The 21,638-nt window shown below is 43.5% G+C and overlaps 1 protein-coding gene across 1 annotated transcript; it reads left to right on the top strand.

Annotated features, from left to right (window-relative positions):
- Window positions 1-1,408: 1,408 nt before the first annotated feature.
- irs4b (insulin receptor substrate 4b) lies at window positions 1,409-16,672 on the top strand. Its single transcript, XM_087789684.1, has 2 exons — window positions 1,409-5,688; window positions 13,344-16,672. The coding sequence occupies exons 1-2, from the start codon at window positions 1,722-1,724 to the stop codon at window positions 13,346-13,348; spliced, it is 3,972 nt and encodes a 1,323-aa protein (XP_087645810.1). The 5' UTR covers window positions 1,409-1,721; the 3' UTR covers window positions 13,349-16,672.
- Window positions 16,673-21,638: the final 4,966 nt, after the last annotated feature.

The raw sequence follows: 21,638 nt of genomic DNA, 5'->3' as shown, positions 1-21,638 counted from the left end.
TAAAATGAAAATCCCGGTGAAATTCATTGATGTAAAATGAAAGGTCACCGTAGACTCGGGTTCAGAAGCTGACAGGTGGTCCTACATTGCTCCAGGAGCAAATCTCCGTCAGAGAAGGTTACAAATCCTACTGGGCCAGCTGTACACCACATGATCCACTCATAATACTAAGAGTTGTTGTGTGATAAAGAGATCCAACAATTTGCTGCATCCAAACTGTAGTAGAGGTTTGGAAAGCCGAGCGATGCATTCTCTGCAGTGTGAAAGAACATGGATAGCTCCCCTGGGCTGAAGCGGAACATGGTTTAAATAAGTTCCCACAGAACTTAATCTTCATTACGCTCATTAACTGAGCTCTGGTTGTTACAGACTTCGGGTTAAATTATGTTACTACTCTTGAAGAGCATTGAGCCTCTATGTTGTGTGTGGTTGGTCAGTTCTGTTGATGGTGGAGTGTAAACAAAGCTCCTCTGGATCCTTGCTCACCATCTGTGCCAAAACAGAGTTGGGTTTTAACTGAAGGGATAGAGAATGAAGGCCATGTGAGGTTGCCCCAGCAGGCTTGACCTTCACTGACACGGCAAGTTGGCCTGAGCCCAGATTCATCAGAGGGCTCTCACATGATTGGACCAGCGGTGTGTTTGGGTAAACTTACGGTCCGGCAGGAAAGAGGTGCACATTTATAAAGACTGCTTCTTCACCTCTTTTTACCCGCTGCACAGGGAGACTATCTCCTCAGTAGTCCTCAAGACGTTTTCAAGTCATTCAAGGAGGTAAAGAACAAATGCTTGTGATTCTATATTGGCTGCTTTATACAGGCCATGGATTTAACAAGTTAATAGTACAAGGGGAGTTCATTTGGATTTATTTAAAGAAAGTCAATTTTGCTAATTTCATGCTTTTTCAAATCGTACGCATAAATCAGAAAACTTATCACAAGTGGGTTTGTTTTTTTTGTATAGTGATGACTAAATAAGGAAAAACATATAAATGAAATGAAATAAAAAAATTAAATGTGACAATTAAAATAAATAATTAATTTAAAAAAAATACATTATAGTCGATTATATCCATGGTCCAGGCGGGTAGAATCGGATTGATCTCAGTCTTTTATTGGTAATAAGTTTTTTTGTTTTTTTCGCAAACGTAACCAGATAAGCTTTTTTAGAAAGTCGACGCCTATTTTTAACTTCGTTTCGACTCGGATCGTCAGCATTGGTGCAGCCCCGTTGACGCAAAGCACATTTGACACGCACTTATTGGCCTGCATTCGTGTCAATATCCGTTCGTTTAACGCGCTGGACCAATCAGATTTCCCCCTTTTTAACACTAGGTCCCGCCCCACCCAGTCTGTGACGCAGGGGTGGTCACGTGTTGTTTGTGCTCTGGCCCGTAGAGTTGTGTACAGGCTGAGCAGGGAGCGGATGCTAAGCGAGCTAGCAGCAGCAGCAGCAGCGACCAGAGAGCAGTCATGCTGCACATTTCCTAAACTTTGCATTGGAATATTCATCTCGCCCTTAAGTTTGGAGATCGGACTTGTTTATTAAAGTGGACAACGAGGGCCGGGCGTGTGTGAGTATTGCAAAAAATCTGAGCCGTTCCAGTCAACGTTAGCTGGCCTAGCCAGACTCGGGAGCTCGTCTCCCGACACAAGAATGGGGTCTTCGTCCTCTCGGACCAGCCTGCGAGTCAAGTGACCTCTGCTCGTGTTTTTTCCCCTAATGGCACATTTCACGAACTACCAGGAAGGCAAGGCGGCGATGTTGATGCTGGAGACGCAGCAGAGGGACGTCGGGACCAAACCCGCGTCCAGCAACGGAGACGGTTCCGTCGGGGAACCCCCTTCCCCGTCCATGAGCCTCGGCGACGGCGGCTCTCGTTTCCTTCAACATGGACCCCCCTACCAGCCGCCGAAAGACCCACCGCAGCACCCCCTCCACCAGCAGCATCTTTCCGGGGAGAACCTCGCGGAGTCTCCGGGCAGGAAAGCGTCCTCGTCGCTGGTCCACCCGGAGGAGCCTGTGGCCAGCAGCAGTGGCGGCCATGTATACGCGTCCGTCAGCGTCACCACCACCTCCGACGCCGTGGACGATATTCGCAAATGTGGATATCTAAGGAAGCAGAAACATGGACATAAACGTTTTTTCGTGCTCCGGGCCGCCAGTCACCTCGGGCCGAGCCGCCTGGAGTACTATGACAGCGAGAAGAAATTCAGGAGCAGCCTGCGCTCTGCAGCGGCGGCGGCGGCCACTGGAGGCGCTGCGGCCCCCTCCTCCCCCAAAAGAGTTATTTACCTCTACCAGTGCTTCACGGTAAATAAAAGGGCAGATTCCAAAAACAAGCACCTCATCGCCCTTTACACTAAGGACGAGTACTTTGCGATCGTGGCCGAGAACGAGCAGGAGCAGGAGGATTGGTACGTGGCGGTCAGCGAGCTGATGAGCGAGGGCAAGAAAGGACATTTGGACTCGGACGACTTGGACGATGGATACGGTACTGTCACTCCTGGTACTGTTTTCAAGGAGGTGTGGCAGGTCAACGTGAAACCCAAAGGACTCGGTCAAACGAAAAATCTCACAGGTGTATACCGACTCTGCCTCTCGACGAAAACTGTTCACCTCGTGAAGTTGAATTCAGAAACTCCATGTGTCAACCTGCAGCTGATGAACATCAGACGCTGCGGACATTCGGAAAGTTTCTTCTTCATCGAAGTGGGTCGCTCGTCCTCCATCGGTCCCGGAGAGATTTGGATGCAAGTGGACGACTCTGTGGTGGCCCAGAGTATGCATGAGACGATATTGGAGACTATGAAAGCTCTTAAAGCGTTTGCTGAGTTTCGGCCCAGAAGCAAAAGTCAGTCGTCTGGTTCTAATCCTTTGCCTTTTATCACAACAAGACGCCACCTCGGTAACCTGCCACCCAGTCAGACGGGGCTGCAGCGGCGGTCCAGAACGGAGTCCGTGGTGGGCACCCCGCCTTCAAGTAAGAGTTCCGGTGCGAGTGGTTATCGCTTTCGTACGTCCAGCGAGGGAGAGGGAACTATGAACCGACCGTTCCGATCCACGACGGGCAGCCTGGTTCACCTTAACTCCGCACGTGCTCATCACGCTCGCCAGGAGGGCAGCGGTGTGGGTGGAGTTGCAACAGGAAACGCTGGAACAAACACGGCAGGTAGTCGATACATCAGAGCAATCCCAGGTTCTGCATCGACATATCATGCCCGCTCTGCATCGCTTCCTGTCTCACATTTTCCCTCCACCACCAGCCCCGTCAGTGTTTCCTCCAGCAGTGGTCATGGCTCTGTATCAGACACTCTGACCCGCCCGTCAAGTGCATCCATATGTGGCTCTCCGTCGGACGGTGGGTTTAACTCGTCGGATGAGTATGGCTCAAGCCCGGGTGACTTTAGGTACTTTCGTGTTAGAAGCAACACGCCTGATTCTCTTGGCAACACGCCACCCATCAGAGAGGAGAACTGTCTAAATGACTACATGGCTATGGGATGGAGCCGTGACGTCTTCGGTACCACAACGGGCTCGGGTAGTCACACTGGAGGTGATGCACATAGAGACGACGGCACATCAACCGAGGACGATCGCTTCTCGTCATCGTCTCTGAGAAGGAGGACGCACTCTTTCTCCAGGCCTACCAGCGGTGCGGCAGGAGTGGCTGTGTACCAGAAGATGACCCAGACCAACTTCTCTTTGGATGAGGGGTCGGATCTGGTTTTGCCGTTTGGAAACGGTCTTATACGAGGGGGACCCTCATCCTCTTCGTCCTCCCTCCGATCGGACTACAGCTCCTGCTCTGAACACAGCCAGCAAAGCCGACCCTCTACGCTTTCACGGACGGAAGCCGGCGGTGAACGGCCTCCTCTCTCGTCTTCCTCTGTTAAAGAGGACTGTGGGTACATGCCTATGATGTGTGGTGTCGCTGCATCACCCCGGGACACTCCCCCCGATTACATGCCTATGCAGCCCAGTTCCGTTTACCACTCTCCTCTGGTACAGAGTCCAGCTTTAGCCCCCAGAGCTGCCCACCTTCACTCTCAGTCCCAGTCTTGCTCAGACTCTCACGGCTACATGATGATGCTCCCAGGAGGTAGCGGTACTTCTTCATCCCCTGTGCAAGCCACTCTGAGCCCTCAGAATAACATCCCTGTGGTTGGTGCCATTGGAACTCAACGCATCGCTGAGAGGCCTGAGAATGGAGAGTACATGGACATGTCGTACAGCAGCAGCGGAGGACGCAAGCTGTTGAATGAAGCAAGCAGTGGTTATAGCACCCCCGAGGGCACCTACAAGTCTTATAGTCCTTACTTCTCTCTGCCTCGATCCTACAAAGCTTCTACCAGAGGAAAAGACGAGAACGAGTACGGGGAGTATGTTCCCATGAGTTCCCCTGCCAAACCAGTGTTTTCATCGGTTGCTACCGCTTCATTAACTACACCAGAAAAGAAAAGTGGAGGTAGTAATACGTCCACACCTTCTCATCCACCCCCTCCGTATGGAGCTCACCACACGACGACGCCGTCAACCGACAGGCGCGTCACTAGACCAAACCGCCTCCCTCTTGGAAGGAGAAGTTTTCATGGCCCAATAAGAACCTCTGAGATCGCTGCTGCCGCTTCTGCTGGACGCAATAGTGGATGTTCCTCTGAGGGTCCATCCAGTCCTGGAGAGTATATAAACATAGAGTTTGGTGAACACTACCCCCACCAACAACAGCCCCCGGCGTACCCTTTCGCTAGTCAAAACGATGCCCTCGCTGTAGCCAGTGGGGACCGACTTTGCTCCCCTCCCTTACCCCAACTAAGCCAGGACTATATGAGTGTTGAAGTTGGAGGAGACCAGCACGGAAGCTGTAGTAAAAGCCAGTCACCCAGACCCAGCCTTGTCGCCCCATGGAACCCGCCCAGCTACATCCGCCCCCTAGCCACAAATCAAGGAACCCTGTCCTCTCCCGGCCCGTCAGCTGGTGGTCACTGGAAGTCGGCGGCAGATGACTACACAGAAATGACATTTAACCTCAGCGGAGGTGAGAAAACACAATCAAGCCCCACAGCCATGCTTCAACATCTGTGTGTCATGGAGGAACACTACAACAACACACCTTCTTCCCCTCTCCCCCCTTCGAGTCCTGTCCGAATGACGTCACAACAGCTGGAGCCTAAGGTCGTCAGAGTTGACCCCCAAGGTCGGAGAAGACACAGTTCAGAGACCTTCTCCTGCACGTCGTCATCTAATTCCACCCCCTCCGGTGGCGGTCAAGCGACACACCCCACCCCAACCGATCCATCCGCAGCAATCGGGTCATATCTAAACGATGGCCAGACGGCGAGATGGACCAGCTCTGCATCTTTTGACAGCGTGTGGATGTCCGTGGAAGGATCGGCAGACCCGGTCTGTTCACAGACGAGAGACTCTGGCCCTGCCACAGCAGCATCAGCGGCATCCTCTTCCTCAGCATCCGGCGTCAACAGAACGTGCAGGAACATGTCGATAGGATACCAGAATGGACTCAACTACATTGCCTTGGAGCTGAGGGACGATGCGAGCGGCGAGGCATCTGCCGGAGCTGGAGGCAGCAACGGGATGGTGACATCTGGGACGGTTCCTCATCCAGAGAACGCAGCCTACGCCAGTATAGACTTCACCAAATCTGATGGAGTCTCCACGACGACAAAGGGTGAGTCAGTTCACACGTTTCTGTACTTATTTTGCATCTATTTAAAACATGAATTTAATTTGAAACGAGCTGAAGCCTATGAAAAAAAAAAAGTATATCTGTTTCTTATTCCAACACCAGCTTTATTTACTGTTCCACAGCTCTTTGAGTCTAGCTTGAAAGTGTACAGTAGTTGTCTTTTTTTCTTCTCACTGACAACTAAAATAACCTTCACTCCTGTAAGCTATTATTAGCCACATTATATCAATTTGCTGCTCCCAGAGAGAATCTATTTTAAATCTAGTCTCTCTGATCTTGAAGAGGCTGTGTTTGAGTGCTCGGAGCAGCCAGTCGCTGTCTTTGAAGGCATCTGTCCAGGGAACTGAAATCTAGGCTAAAACAGTGCTGGTACAGGAAGTGGCAGAGATAGTGGTTACATTTGAAGATGGTGTGTGTGCGTGTATGTGTGGTTTCCACCAGGTAGACAATTGGCTTGCCTGATGAACTTTAAACTGAGGTCAAGTGTAAACTAAAATCACCCCAAAAAAAAGCAGCCCGGCCTCCTGTAACTGTAGCTGCTGGTGCACGTGTCGTTGTTTTCTTTGTGTCAGCATCAATGCAGAGTGTACTTGAGTGTGTGGGTGTTTGTGAGGCGCTTTGTCTCTTGTCAAACTGTCATTAAAGACATCTCTCAGGGAGGATGAAGAGTTTTCTCCAAAACATTGGTTTCACATTCATTTGTTATTTGTCATACAGATAACGTAGCATAACCCTTTTAAAAGTCAATAACCGTCTACTGTGTTTTTATTTCTCTCATCCTACGCATTCATTTATCATCAATATACAAATGCAGAGCTGCTGCTGACCAATGAGATGTGTGTAATATAGTCATGTGATGTGGGACTCTGACTCTTTCAAGAAACATCTTAAGACGTTTTTATTCGTGCAGGCGTTTCCTTGATTTTCTGGAACTCCTGTGTTGTTCTCAGTATTATCTTGACTTTTATAGTATATACTTTATTGAATATTGTTTTGATTGTTTAAGCGCTTTGTGACCCTGGTCTGGAAAAGCGCTTTATAAATACAAATTACTTTCTTACTTACAATAGTTTTGAGACTTTGACGGACTTTTAATCTGTCAAATGCAACAATTGTATTCCTACCTACTTGTTTATTGTATGTTTGGCTTTAAAGTTTTACTCAATAGTCACTCCCTTAAAAAAGGATCTTATATATGATCCTGTTGATTACTTGTATGGCTTTAAATTGAGTTGAATACAGATAATAACAATAAAAAAACTACACATGCATGTTTGTTTTCCGTTATCTTGTTTTAAAAGTTGTTCTAGGAGTTTGAAAGCGAGCGTAAACATATTTATTTACTAATCTTAATAAAAATAAATTTCAACAACTCTATTTTTAGCGTTAATTTAAATTCAGTATTTCGTGCATCCCTTATAAGGAAAATTAAATGAAGTCTAACACGTATATTTATACATCAAGCCTGAAGCTTTAAAATTGACACCACCAGCCTGTCTCCGCTATGACCAGTGAAAACATAAGCTATGGACACAAATGCCAAACCAGGACGAACTGTTCCCTCACGAGCTAATTTAAATGCCAAACCTCAACGTATTGCAGTGATGGTTACGATATCAAACAGCGAGAGCTCACGACTTAAAAAGATTTTTATTTGAATTGCTTTGACGTCAATGCTTTATGAGTAGCCATGATTATGACGTGATGGTGTAAATGGGTAAAATAAGTCACACCAACCCGAGTCAAAATAAGGGCCAAAATATAGAAGGAATCACTGGTTTTGGGCTGAAAAAGATGCATATACTGTGTAATTGCGATATTGAATTTTCATTTTCTCAGGCCTAATCCATGCTTATTATCATCTTCGAACTCCTGTCCTTCCAAGTATTTTTAACTTTTACTGGTAGTCACGGTATAATTAATGATGGATAATACAGTATCTATTTCTTTTATTATCTTAAACACAACCCTATTTATAAGTCACAAACTTAACAAGAACATTGATCTACTTGATCTAACCCAACCATTTGGCACGTAAAATGACCATGCGGCTAGACATGAGTTTGACACAAGGGCACTGGACAAAGCGCCCCACTTTTCCCAAGAGAGTGTATTTAAATCCTGTATCTTCGTGTTTTGGAAAGCGTCTGAATCTTTGATAGAAGATGGAACGGTGTTCTGTCGTGCAGGGTCAATGCACCAATGGTCGCATCTTCCAGAACAACTCTATATTTTCGTTGCAGCTGTAACACTGTGGTGGATCATGACAGGATCGCTGTTGCACCTCTTCAAGTGTGTGTGTGTCGTGAGCATGAGTCAGCGCCGGCTGACTCATTTGTTTATAATTTTGCTAAAAACCGTTATAAAAGCATGTGTGTGTGATCTGTCTGACACACCAAAAGAAATGAGGCTAGTTATGTCCCGTTTGTCGCTTCCAACCGTACTTTACTGTTGGTTTATAAGGGTAACACTAGAGCAATGGCACGCAACACGTACAGTAGAGGCGTGTGTGATCAATTGTGTGTGTGTGTGTGGCGGGTATCTAAGCTTTTAGTTTATATGTGCTGAGTCATGGCAGGCGGCCTTTGATGTGGCTCCGTAATTGCGGCGGCAGCGTGTCAAGGCACACAGCAGGCTGTGAGGAAACGCATCATCATCACTCAGGAATGCATTTCCTCTCAGCTGCTGTGTTGGACCGACGGAGGCACACCTGGAGCCTTGACCCAAACCCGGGAGGGAGGGTCTCTGTCTGCAGCACCAGGACACAAGGAGTTACCAGTCTCTGGAGAGATGCAAAATATCCCCAAGTTGGCCCGATTAAAATACTTTTGCTAGCACACTTCTTATTATCTAGTGAGAAGTGGTGTTCTGTAAATGCTTTTAAAAGGGTTAGAAAGTTGCGAAGTCGAAGATTTAAAAAGGTTGCATCGGCGTCTTATGATTCATACTTAATGTAAAACAAAGGATTTTTTTTTTGTATTAGGAAGACATTTGCACTTTACTTGAGGCATTTATAAATACCGTTTTTTAATTAATTAGCTATTTCTGTAGCAAAGCCAAGATGCCAAAACTTGTTCTGATAGTTATTATTTGAAACCCTTTATAACATGTTTAAAAATGTTAGGGACTCTTGCAGGCATTTAGCTATAGAGCAACATGATGTTCTTCTCATTTTATCCACAGTATGTCCAACAGACATTTTCTGTCATATTGCTCACCTTCATCTTAATCTTTTTGTTACCAGAGTGGACTTCTGGGGCTACTATCGCATTTAATATATATATATATATATATATATATATATATATATATTAAATCAACAGGCACAGTAGTTTGAAATGACTCATCTGTTTCCCATGTTTATCCAGATGCACATCAAAACCCAAAGCACAAAATTATACGGACTTTTAACTAACAAAATTACCTAGAGATTTTTAAGAGATTTTTAATTATTAAGAGAGAAAAATCATGGAAGGATATGGATGAATTGATATAATCATTTGAGAAATTAAACAATTGTTGTTCTAAACATTGCATTGAGTAAAATGTAAAAAATATTATCAGCTGCATGTTTTTTTGGTGAAAATGTCCAAAGGACCCAATTTAAAAATGGGGATGCTCAACAGTTTAAGACCAAATACTGAATTGTTGCTTTCTGGACAGAGTGGCACACTACTCTTGTTTGTCACACTTGTGAGTCTAATCGTGGGGAGGGTTTAAGGCTTAAGTGACAGCGGTGGGAACCTGCCCTTTCTCCCACTCCCTCATCCTGTCCCCCGGCCAAGTGGCTACGACGTGGTAAAGGGTCCGGGGGGGTGTGAGGCAGGGTTATCGGGTAGAAAGTGAGGAGGGCAGGGAAGATGTGAGAGAAAGTTGTACTGCTGCCCTTTCCTCCGTTCCCACCTCCGTCTATATTTACAGGTCTATTTCCAGAGTGACATGAATTTATGGGCTGGTGCGAGGAATGCTCTGCTCGTAACAGGACCCCATTTTCTGCCTGTGTGTGCGTGCATGTGTTTCCCGCAGAGGTAGCTCACCCCACTCCTAAATAGCCTGATATGTGTGACCACAGATGTTAGAATTATTAATGCGTGCCCACAAAGCAATTTAGACTTGAAGCGACATTTCCAACCGTCACAGTTGTAAAATTGTAGCTGCATGTTCACTCTAAGGTAACACTTTTTAGGAAAGTTTAATTCAACACCAGAAAGCATTTAATTGAACCACAAAAAGCCTGATATAACTATACATAATTGCCTCTTAATGTCACACTATTCAGCGTGCATCTTAAAATGTAAGTTCTTAAGTTTTACCGCCTGTTTATTCTCCAACGGTTTAAGCACACTTGTATTTTTTTTAATGCAGTTTTTGTTGACCCTTGACACTCCTAATTTAAAAACACACTACAAAGTTTTTTTGCTTTTCATAGACCCATGAAGAGATTAAACAACTTTTCAACAAGTTGCTTAGTTTGGCAGCAGTGGGTGGGAAGTGTAATCTTAGGTAAAAAAAAAATTTTGGTTAGTTTTTTGGTTTACAATTTACGTTTCTGATCATATTTTTGCATTGTTTTTTCCCCACACAAAAAATAATATTGTAGCCCAAATGAAAATAACAACTCAGTCCATTATTTATGTTGAAAATATTATTAAAATATTTAGATTCCACTCTTCAAAATAATACTTCTTATCCCACTGAACCCACGAGTGGATACCAGAGGATCCCCCTGATCTTTCCTTCCTTTTCACATGCCTGCAGGACATGGTGACATAATCAGACTTGGGCCCGATTGAGTGTCAGTGCAGTGAGGGTGCAGGCGATATGGAAGTGAAGCGGGGGCCATTCATGCTGAGCCCCGCCAGTGCGAGCACGTCTGCACTCTGATTGCGGAGCATTTCGTAACTCTTGCATGAATGGCAAGTTGTACAACTCAAACTGGAGATGTGTATCAGTGCACTATGTACCATATGTGTCGTGTTTTCTGGTTTTATCCAGGGACGTTTTCCACCAGAAGAGTGAAGGATCCTGGGTGTCAAGCTACAGAACAGTACTTCGATCCGATGTACAGTATTTGTTGACAGTACACCGACTATCAGACCAACATGGTTCACCCTCATGGTGCTTGTCTTGCATTATTTCATCTGAGTTCTAAGCAGGGTAGAGTCTGAACACCTGCCGTAGTTCCAGCCAAACAACGTTCTTTTGATGAATGCAGGTGTTCGCCGTGTTTTTCTGACCCTGCTTAGTGGCCCGTTTGTATTTGTCACTGCGGTCACTTCAGTTCAGGACCGGTTCTCATAGCCTTGTTATTCAGAGTCCATGAAGAGCCTGCAGTGAAACCCAGAGACCTCCTGCTGGTCTTGAACACACACACACACACACATGTGCGCGCGCACATTTTGAAATCAGATCATCTTGTTACACAATCCAGTGATAAATATAATTTAGGTAGTTGTCAGATGTGATATATTGAGTTAAGGCCATTTTTAAATCCATCATGTATCCCTAATACTGCTGGTTAGTACATTTTCTACGCCAATTACATTTCCTTCGCAGTCCAAGTGTCCCTCTTTAAGAGTGCCTGTTACAGATACAGTTACTTTAAAAGAATGTAATTGTAGAAAGAAAACATTCATGGCATGGGGATTAGATAATGTTCTTACATGCTTAACATCGTCTTACTGAATTCAAACGGAGGGATCTTTATCTGTATTTCACAGGAGAAGTAATACATGCTAAATCAAGTCAATATTGCATGTTTATTAGAAAAATAGATGCAGTCCTCTGTTGAATATCTGTACCTTACGACTTTTAATTGTATCGATATTTTCTTACACACCTAATTGAGTTTATTTGATTTGATTCCTTTTTAATGCTGTTAGAGTGTTCAAAAAGTTGTAAAATAATTTTAGATCCAGAAACTGCTCAATTTGTTAGCCTTATTATTTGACAATACACACAGAATATTTCTCCTGCCTTTAGTGAATTTGCATCTTGTGCACGATCGAAATGGACTTACTTATTATTAATTCCTTCCAGGTTCAGGAAGGAAGGAAATAAAGGCAACAATACATGTGCTCATGTGCCCATGAATCCACCGTCATCACTGTGGTTAAAAATAAAATTATTAGGAAGGATTTGTTACATATTTATTTGGCGCTCCACTGTATCTGAGCGGGTTCTTCTGGTGGGCCAGGATCCACACAATTCCTCTTGAACCATGGAAGTAGTTGCTTGGTTGATTTTTATTGTATGCAGTGATTTTGAGCTCCTTGGCAGAGGTATGTGCTGCGCTCTTGTCGTTTACAATAGGACGGTGTTTGGCAGCGGAGACTGACATTGGTGGTCTGATCCAGAAGAGCTTATGCATCATATGATGAAAGGATGATGAATCGGACCAGATTTATAGATCTATCTGCAGTTCAGTGTCCAGATTCACATTTTTGGGAACCGACCACCTACCTTCACCAATATCTGTGAGTGTGGGCAGGTCACCGGGGTCCGTGTCAGTTCACCCGTCCCTTCACTTCCGCCGCTAACGACCAGCGGCGCCACATTCCAGCGCTGCCCCCTGTCAAAGCATCCGTATTGTGGCGTGCGGCTCACATTGTTGTGTCAAACAATGCCTCGCTCACAGTAGAATAACCCAGCTGGACACTGGCCATCACCGGGGTCATTCTGGGCTGCTAGGCTCCACCAAAACAGCCGACCCGACAGACCAGGCGGGCCGGGCCTGCCCCTGACGGCGTCACCGGAAGCAAACGGTTTAAACAGTGTGTGTGTGTGTGTGTCTGCTGGCACGCACACACACACACACACACGCACTCGATACAAAGTTCAGCTGTGTTCACTTATTTACAAAGGCAATGCTGTTGTTTTCTTCATAGCATTGCTCAACACACACTTCATCCGGTCACATGTGTTTGTTGTCGCCTACTAACCCAGTGTTCAGATGTGAAACCATCAACTATACTCTGAGTGCAGAAGAAAGCTTTTAGGTATTGTTTGAAGCCGTTTTGTTGTTCATGAAGCAACACTTGGTCATGAAGTTACTGGCTTAAAAAAGCTTTCAGTTGCATGTATGAGTGTCAAAACACGGATGTCTCGCATCGTTTTTTCACAATTCTGTATCGATATTAAATGACTGTGTGGTCGTTACATTTTTAAATCTTCACGCCTTTTGTTCATTTTAGTTTTGCAGTTCAGCTTCTGGCCGCTAGATAGCAGCAGTCATTAAGTCATCCACAGCTAATGGGACGATACAATACTGTGAAGGGATGACTGAGGACAAGAGGATACTTTCGACTCGGCAGCTTTCAGTGAGGAGTACTTGTGCAATACTACAAATATAACCTTGCTCCTACAGTGTCGTAATACATCGTATCATGACCCCTGTATACCGATGCATATCGTATCACCAGATTCTTCCGATAAACACCCTTCATCATTCGTCGCCCCCCCCCCACGATTTTATTATTTTCGCATAATTCAATCTTTCCAGTGTATTTCTTAACATCTATTGGTTAGTTTGAGAAGAATGACTTCATGACTTTCTTGTTTCCTCCTCCGCAGTAGTGTTGAGATTTACCCGGGTGTGTAAGACTGACCTGATGTGTGTCTTGTGTCCTCCTGCACAGATTGAGAGGACATCACCCCACCATCCGCCCGGCTCTTCCTCATCTCTCCACCAGAGGCACACGACTCTGCCTGTGATCTTTGGCCTTCTTCGAGACTGATGGTGTCCACTTTACGGCACATGACGACAAACAAAAAAACGCTTGCAGTTTTTTGTGTTTGTGTTCTTTAATTCATATATTCAGTTGTTTAAGAAAAAAATAATGTCCCATCGCTACCATCAGTGCTGCTGGTACGTCCTGCCCGACCTCGCAACAGACTCAATGAAGGGCAGGGAAGGACGTGTTCAAAAAAGGGAGGTAAAGAATTGTGGTACCTATTCGCTTCAATAGATGACTTATTTTTATTTCCAATTACCAACATGGTAAGCATTGGCAATATATATGTATGGTACTGGACAGCCATCGAGGTTAACGCGGAGATATGTATATTTTTCGATGACCCCTTATATACGGTACGAGCTCCTGGCTGGATCCATTTATGCTATAGAACGTTTGCCACGGCCAGTAGGTTTTTACCGGCAGCTTAATCGTGCCAGTTTTTTCTTTTTTAAATCCATATCAAATATGCCACGCACCAAACGTAAGAAGCTCAATTGATTCCTGTGTTATTTATTCTTTACTCTGTCCTGGTACATTTCAACTGTCAACGATGGTACTCGGCCGCCTGTGAAAGGCGAAACCCCCCGAAATCTGAATAATGGTTTTTACATTTTATCATTCAAAGCTAATGCAAAAGTTGACTCGTACTTGGGGTATTTCTCAATATCAAGATGGTTCCTTCACTCTAACAACGGCTCTTCCAAAAAATAATCATTGATTGTGACTATAAGAGTCGGTGCAGGTTTTTCCACTTGTTTTTATTTAGATTAGATTGACTTGATTAATCCTTCGGGAGATTAGATTTCCAGAGACAACAGAAGGTACAGCGAGTTTAATAGGAGTAAGAACACACCTAGAGCCTCGATCAAAGGAAGTAGTAGTAGAAGAACACAAAGGTAATACCTCACTGCACGGTCTTGGTCACCGGGAGAGCGGCGCCGCTGCAACATCACTGTGAACGCTTGAAGCACAAAAGTTCAGACACCGCGATGCAACACGGGCCGGAAAATTTGCGGACTTGCATTTACACACTTGTGTATGTCATGAAGATACACACACACACACAACACAAGTTTCTGCAGCTCTCGATGACGCCCGAGATTCTTCACACTCGCTTGTTCGTCAAGAGGTTTCCAGTAACCTGAGCTGCCCTCCCAGAGTGCACTGCAGCGGGCGTACTCGCCCACCCGAGTCGTCGCTTCCATCAGCGACGGCTCTTCCCTCACATGTGGATTGCGCCCTTATTTAGGATCTCTGGTCGCGCCGCTCTCCCGTGACAAGTGTTCTCGTGTGACTGACGGCCGATGTGGTCCCAGGAATTTCAAGTTCGGTCGCCGGTTCAACGCCGTCGTCGATCGGCTCAGTCTTTTTTGTTGATTTTTAATTTGTTTGGACTGATGAAGGCACGTCACTCTTACACGGCTTTTGTTTGGGGGCGCTTCTTTGTCCGCGAGGAGGAGCGACGCACGACGGGGGGTCTGAGGAAGGAGGTGGGGCTTAGGTACCCGCACCCCCCCCTCGTCGTATTGTATGATGGTCAGAGGCACACACAGGTCGTCTTTTACACAAAGAAATAGAACCTTCTGGGTTGGATTGAGCAGATGTAGCCATTAAATCTGGCTCTACTTTTATGTTTCTTTTTTTTATTTTGACATTTTCGATCTAATCTCGAGGCCCCTAGATTAAATTAATGTTTAGTATATGTCTGGTATATTGTTGCACCACTTCAAGAGCTGGTAGAGAAAAGTTTTATTTTTCAATATTATATTTTTTCAGTCATTTGAAAGAGGAAATTAGTTTAAACACAGTGTTTGTACAATAAATGCCTAATTATATGTGTGTATATTTAACTATTTTCATACATAATTACAAATAATACATCTTTGAATGTATGTCTTGTTATATTTCACTTAATTTTTTGTTGTTTATTTAATTGAAAACAAGCCTGACTTGTCATTAAAAAAAAAAAAGGTGATGAAATCAAATTTAGAATCAAACTCATTTTTCTACAACATGTTTTAGATTTCTTATGATATTGCGATATTTAAAGTTTGTGTAATTGAGCATAATCTGAGCTCGTCTCTTATTTCCAGTGAATGGGAAGCCTGTAAGAGTGATGCCGTCTGTTGAGGAGGGTTAGAGACGTGATGTTGTCTGTGACGTGAACCCATGTTTTTATGGCAGCGTCTTTTGTGCTTTAGTTTCTGCGCCTCCAACATGTATGTGGTTGTGTATAAGAGCTCTAATTGGCCCTCCAGCGAACAAAGACACAGAAGCGAGGAAGCGTTTTGTATCACCGCCCCCCCCACCATGCATTTCACACAGTATTCAACGTCTCCCTCATGTATTGTTGCCTTTATTTTCAATTTTAAAGATGGCCCCCTTTTGAAACGTTTTCTTTTTTGCAACAATCAAAACCTCAAAACTGTGCTAAAGGTCTAAAAAAAATCAACTGTTATGATTTTGTGTTTTGTTGCCGGCGGTGAACAAATGAGAAATAAATGAGACCTACATAATATATACACACCTGTATTTAATCCTCGGATGACTTGGGGCACTGCATCAATATGCAAACTTGTGTTTCCTCTGATTTGATTTTCATCATATTTAAGTTTACTGAGGGAAATGCATATTTTTTTGTATTGTATCTTTTTTTTTCTTTCTGAAAGCAACCGTACAAAGCAGTTTTGTAAGACATGGGCATCTTTGCAGTTATTTGTATAAAGAAGTGGGTTCAGACCTCAGCCTGATGTTTATTGTTTTTGTAATCTTTTGCTGCCACGTAGTAGAGTCGGAAATGTTGGCAACCCCAGTGACGTGTGGCTAACAGTGGCCGGTTCACCATCCTTCCTCAATGAAGGACCAGGAGACAGACCAGCGACTGACATTTCTGAGTAGAAAGCTGTTGTTTATTAGCTTTATTTGACAGAGAGTTTTAAGAATACTGTGGAGGTGCTGATCCTTCGTATGTGCATTATTTTTCAGCCATGTACGTCCATTTAAAATGTATAAAAACTGCAAAGAACGACAAGTGGGATCCTCCTGTAAATAAGGAATGTTTTTTTTTTTTTTCTCCATGTTCTTCTCTGCCGCTCCCCCATCTTTTGTTTTGAATCTCATTTTGTTTCGGGGAGAGGGGGCAGAGGCAACATGAGCATCGGCATAGTGTTTATATTTATCAATACTTTTTTGCTTTCGATAGAGCTATTGCAATAAAATGTGTTCATGTATCCACTGCCTGATTGTCGATTTCTTTACATCCATCCACCAACATGTTCTCTTCATATACCAGAGCTTGGAACCTCCAGCACTTGTGAGGGAGAACCAAGGCACTTGTAGATCAACCATCAATTCCTATTGCAGTTATATAGTGTACGTCAAATCAGATAATGTTTGAAAGTAAAACAGGTTTTAATAGTATTTTTCTACTGTTACTCTTTCTAACCTGGTTAGTTGATACCAGTGTTATCTGCAGTCATTCTGAGGGACTGTCGAACAACTCTTAACATGTTATATCTCGGTGAATTTTGACTAAAACTAGTTTTTTAACATTGAAATGAGAGCATTTTCAGGTTAAACAAAATTGCGGAATGGTCTGCTATGAATGTTTAGTGGAGTGCCTTCTTTTTTTTAAAGATAATTTATGATTCAACGGGTTTGAAAAATGTGTTGGATTGACCCATCTACAAGTAAAGTGCCTTTTCACAATAGACGGATGTAAATACAAATTTGGAAGATACTTTAATAATTAAGTTACATACGGTTTAATCTCAAATCAATTGTCAGACATGAGGCATGTGCCACACCAAGTCAAAAGAGTAACAGACATCAGAATGGGGTCAAAAGGTGAGTGGAAAAACACCCACAGGAGCCACATGACCGTCCTCGTTTGTTGTTTTCAATCAGCCAGAAAATGTGCTTTCGCAAGCTTTTGCAAACGCAGGGTCACTAAATCCATCACCGGTGTTGAGGAAACAGAAGATATTCATCTTTATTATTATCTGAAGATTCGGCTGACGGTGTTGATCCAACTCCCCCATCACAAAGTCCAACTGTCAAAACAACTCAAAGTCCTCTTGAGTCATGGGAGCTGGTCATCTGAGGGCAGATTTTAATCGGCGTGGACCGGTCAACGTAATGAGGGCAAATCACCGCGAGCAAAAGGAAGCAGCAGGAGCTGAACGTCCTTCTGAAACACAGAGAAACCAAGACGACAATAGTAAACAACTGCCTTATTGTGATTACAAAGATGGAAATTTTTATTTATTGTGGTTGACCAGGCCTGAAAATACTGCTTCTGTTGTATTCTTCAACACAAAAATACAAAAATGACATTTCTCACACTTATATTTACTCTATGCTTATTTTTTCATGATAATAAACTCTGGTATTTTGTATGTGATCTCGTCAATTCACGGAACATACTGCAGTTTTTGGCGTCTCTATCTTTCATCACACAACAGCGCATAAGTCATGATAACTTAACAACATTTTAACACAACAGTGCCAATATCGTATGCTGTCAATATTTCGGGTTTCTCTAGTCATGAGCCCCACCTTTATCTGGAGAGTGCTGTCTTAAATTCACAGTAAATTCAAAAAAACGCTATTCAGAAGTAGCAAATAAACTTCAGATCATTTAAAATGTCAAGTTTAAGATGCGATAAATCACCACTTTCCTTTAGTTACAATCATTCAATGACACGGATCTCTTCAAGAGGATGTTGACTAATATTCCAGGAAATATCATAACTTTTAAATTTAGAGAAATTGGTAATTAAAACATCATATTTTGTCAATGTTATAAATATTTCTTTGTCAAAGATGACAGGTTTATGATGCTATTGATCAATAATTAGGTTACAAGTTCCCATAGATCTCTTTTAGAAGATTTCAACTATTATCCCATACATAATAACAATGCAAAGTAGAACTTAAGATAAATAATAATGAAATCATCATATCTTAACTTCTCTTGGTCACATGACATATATTTTTGATGCTTTAGCTGTCATGGTTCTAATAATTGTATATATCGACATCAAAATGGCCTTGTAATGCAGCCTTAATGGGGTTACAAGACAGTGTCTTTTTGAGCCGGTCCCAAGCCCGTCTAAATGCAGAGGGTTGTGTCAGGACCCGACGAAAAATCTGTGCCAAAACCAAGCATACGAATTACAACCATGACTTCCATTCCGGATCGGTCGAGGCCCGGGTTAACAACGACCGCCATTGGTGCCGATAACCTACAGGGCAAAATAGGAAATGCAAGAGTCTGGGACTGAGAGTAGGGACTTTTGGTATTGGGAAGATGACGGAAAAACTAGAAAGTTGAGTGACATGATGCAGAGAAGGAAGGTGGATATACGGTGTGTCCAGGAGACCAGGTGGAAAGGTAGCAAGGCAAGAAGCTTGGGTGCAGAGTTCAAGTTGTACTACTATGGTATTGATAGGAAGATAAATGGTAGAGGTATATCCTAAAAGAGGAGTTTGTTAGGAATGTCCTGGAAGTGAAAAGAGTGTCAGATGGACTGGTGAGTCTGAAGCTTGAAATTGAAGGTGTGATGTTAAATGTTATTAGTGGCTATGCCCCACAGGTGGGATGTGAATCGGAGGAGAAGAAAACATTCTGAAGTGAGAAGATGAAGTGTTGCAGAATATGCCCAGAGGTGAGAGAGTGGTAATTGGTGCAGACTTCAATGGACATGTTGGCGCAGAAAAATAAAGGCGATGAAGAAGTGATGGGCAGGTTTGGTGTCCAGGACAGGAACACAGAGGGACAGATGGTTGTAGTCTTTGCAAAAAGGATGGAAATGGCTGTAGTGAATACTTTTTTCCAGGAGAGGCATCAGCATAGGTAAAAGTGGAGGTGGGAACACACAGGTAGACCTTGTATAAACGATGTAATCTGTAGGAGATCAGTGACTGCAAAGTAGTGGTGGGTGAGATTGCAGCAAGTCAACATAGGACGGTGCTCTGCAAGATGAATCTGGTGACAAGGAAGACAAAGAGGACAAAGGAAGAACAAAGGACAAAGTGGTAGAAGGATAGGACAGGATTGTTCTATGGTTACAGGGAGGACTTGAGAAAGAATCTGGGTGGTCAGGGAGAGCTCCCAGATGACTGGACAACTACAGCTAATATAATCAGGGAGACAGGTAGGAGAGTACTTGGTGTGTCCTCTGGAAGGAAAGTAGATAAGGAGACTTGGTAAGGAATGGGGAAGTGCAGGAGTATATAAAGAGAAAGAGGTTAGAAAAGAAAAAGTGGGAAACTGACTGACTGAAGAGAGCGGACAGGTACAAGGAGTACAGGGAGATGCAGCGCAGGGTAAAGGTAGAGGTGGCAAAGGTCAAACAAAGGGCGTGAAAGGTGCCACAGAAGTAATAGGAAGATGGAAAGAGTACTTTGAAGAGCTAATGAATAAGGAAAATAAAAGGGAGTAAAGGGTAGAAGAGGTGGTTACTGTGAACCATGAAGTAGCAGAGATTAGTAAAGGTGAAGTGAGGAAGGCAATGAAGAGGATGAAGAATGGAAAGGCAGTTGGTTCTGATGATATACCTGTGGAGGTACAAGTGTAATGGTGCCTATCTTTAAGAATAAGGGAGATGTTCGGAATTGCAGCAACTATAGAGGAATAAAGTTGATGAGCCATACAATGAAGTTGTGGGAAAGATTAGTGGAAACTAGACGGAGAGCAGAAGTCAGCATTTGTGAGCAACAGTATTGTTTCATGCATTGAAAGAGTATATATCTGTGAGACAGTGGTGAGGTGTGCTGTAGGTGTGACAGAGAAGTTCAAGATGGATGTAGGACTATATCAGGGCTCGACTCTGAGTCCCTTCTTGTTTGCTGACAGATGAGGTTAGACGGGAATCTCCATGGACGATGATGTTTGCAGATGACATTGTGATCTGTTGTGAGAACAGGGAGCAGGTGGAGGAGAAGCTGGCGAGGTGGAGATATGCTCTAGAAAGGAGAGGAATGAAGGTTAGTCACAGCAAGACCGAATACATGTGTGTGAATGAGAGGAACCCAAGTGGAACCATGAGGCTACAGGGAGAGGAGAAGAAGAAGGTGGAGGATTTTGTCAAAGTATTGAGGGTCAACAGTCCAGAGCGGTGGAGGTTGTGGAAAAGAGGTGAAGAAACGTCTTCAAGCTGAGTGGAATGGCTGGAGAAAAGTGTCAGCGGTAATGTGTGATGAAAGAGTATCAGCCAGAATGAAAGGAAAGATGTACTAGACAGTGGTGAGACCAGCTGTATGGTCTAGAGACAGTGGCACTGTGGAACAGGAAGCAGAGCTGGAGGTAACAAAGATGAAGATGTTGAGGTTCTCTTTGGGAGAGATGGATAGGACTGAGTCAATCAGTGGAGCAGCACATGTTAGATGTTTTGGAGATATGATCATGTACAGAGGAGGGATAGTGAGTATATTGGTAGAGAGATGCTGGGGTTGGAACTGCCAGGCAGGAGGTCTAGAGGAAGACCAAAGAGAAGGTTTATGGATGTAGTGAAAGAGGACATGAAGTTTGTTTGTGTGAGAGAGGGGGATCCAGAGAACAGGCTTAGATGGAGGAGGTTGATTCGCTGTGGCGACCCCTGAAGGGAGCAGCAGAAAGGAAAAGAAGAGAAAGGCCTTGTCTGTGTGTGCTGCCATTTAGTAAAGAATTTAAACGTACTTGGGATTTTACATTGATTTATTCAAACAGGAACTCTGTGGATTGTCTTATTGGTAAGTGACAATGAAAATGTACTGTATTAAAAAAAAAGAAACATTTATTGCCATAAATCCCTTTGTTGTAAACACAAAAAAGGGATGGGGTGGAAATACAGAAAATACAAATTAAATAATACAAATTAAATAAAAAGAGATTGAGAAAATACAACACACTTAATTAAAAATAAATCAAGAAACATTACCATAAAATCGCACATAAATTGATAAATAAGTGTTAGTCATAATAGAAAAATACATTTAATTAAACAATATTCATGATCCGGAAAGCAGCTAGTTTTGTATTTTTTCTATACTCTTTACATTTCTTCCATCGCAGACAATTATTTATTTTTCACAGAAAGTAACAGATTCTCTCATCTTGTTGAACAGTCAGTTCGACCTATTATTCTAAGTTATTCTAACTGGAGAATTCCAACAGATAAGAACAAAGTAAAGAGATTTCAGCAGCTGCAAATA

The sequence above is a fragment of the Callionymus lyra genome, chromosome 4 (genome assembly GCF_982586985.1).
Source record: "Callionymus lyra chromosome 4, fCalLyr1.hap1.1, whole genome shotgun sequence".
Classification (NCBI taxonomy): Eukaryota; Metazoa; Chordata; class Actinopteri; order Syngnathiformes; family Callionymidae; genus Callionymus; species Callionymus lyra.
This window is presented reverse-complemented; position numbering and strand designations above follow the sequence as displayed.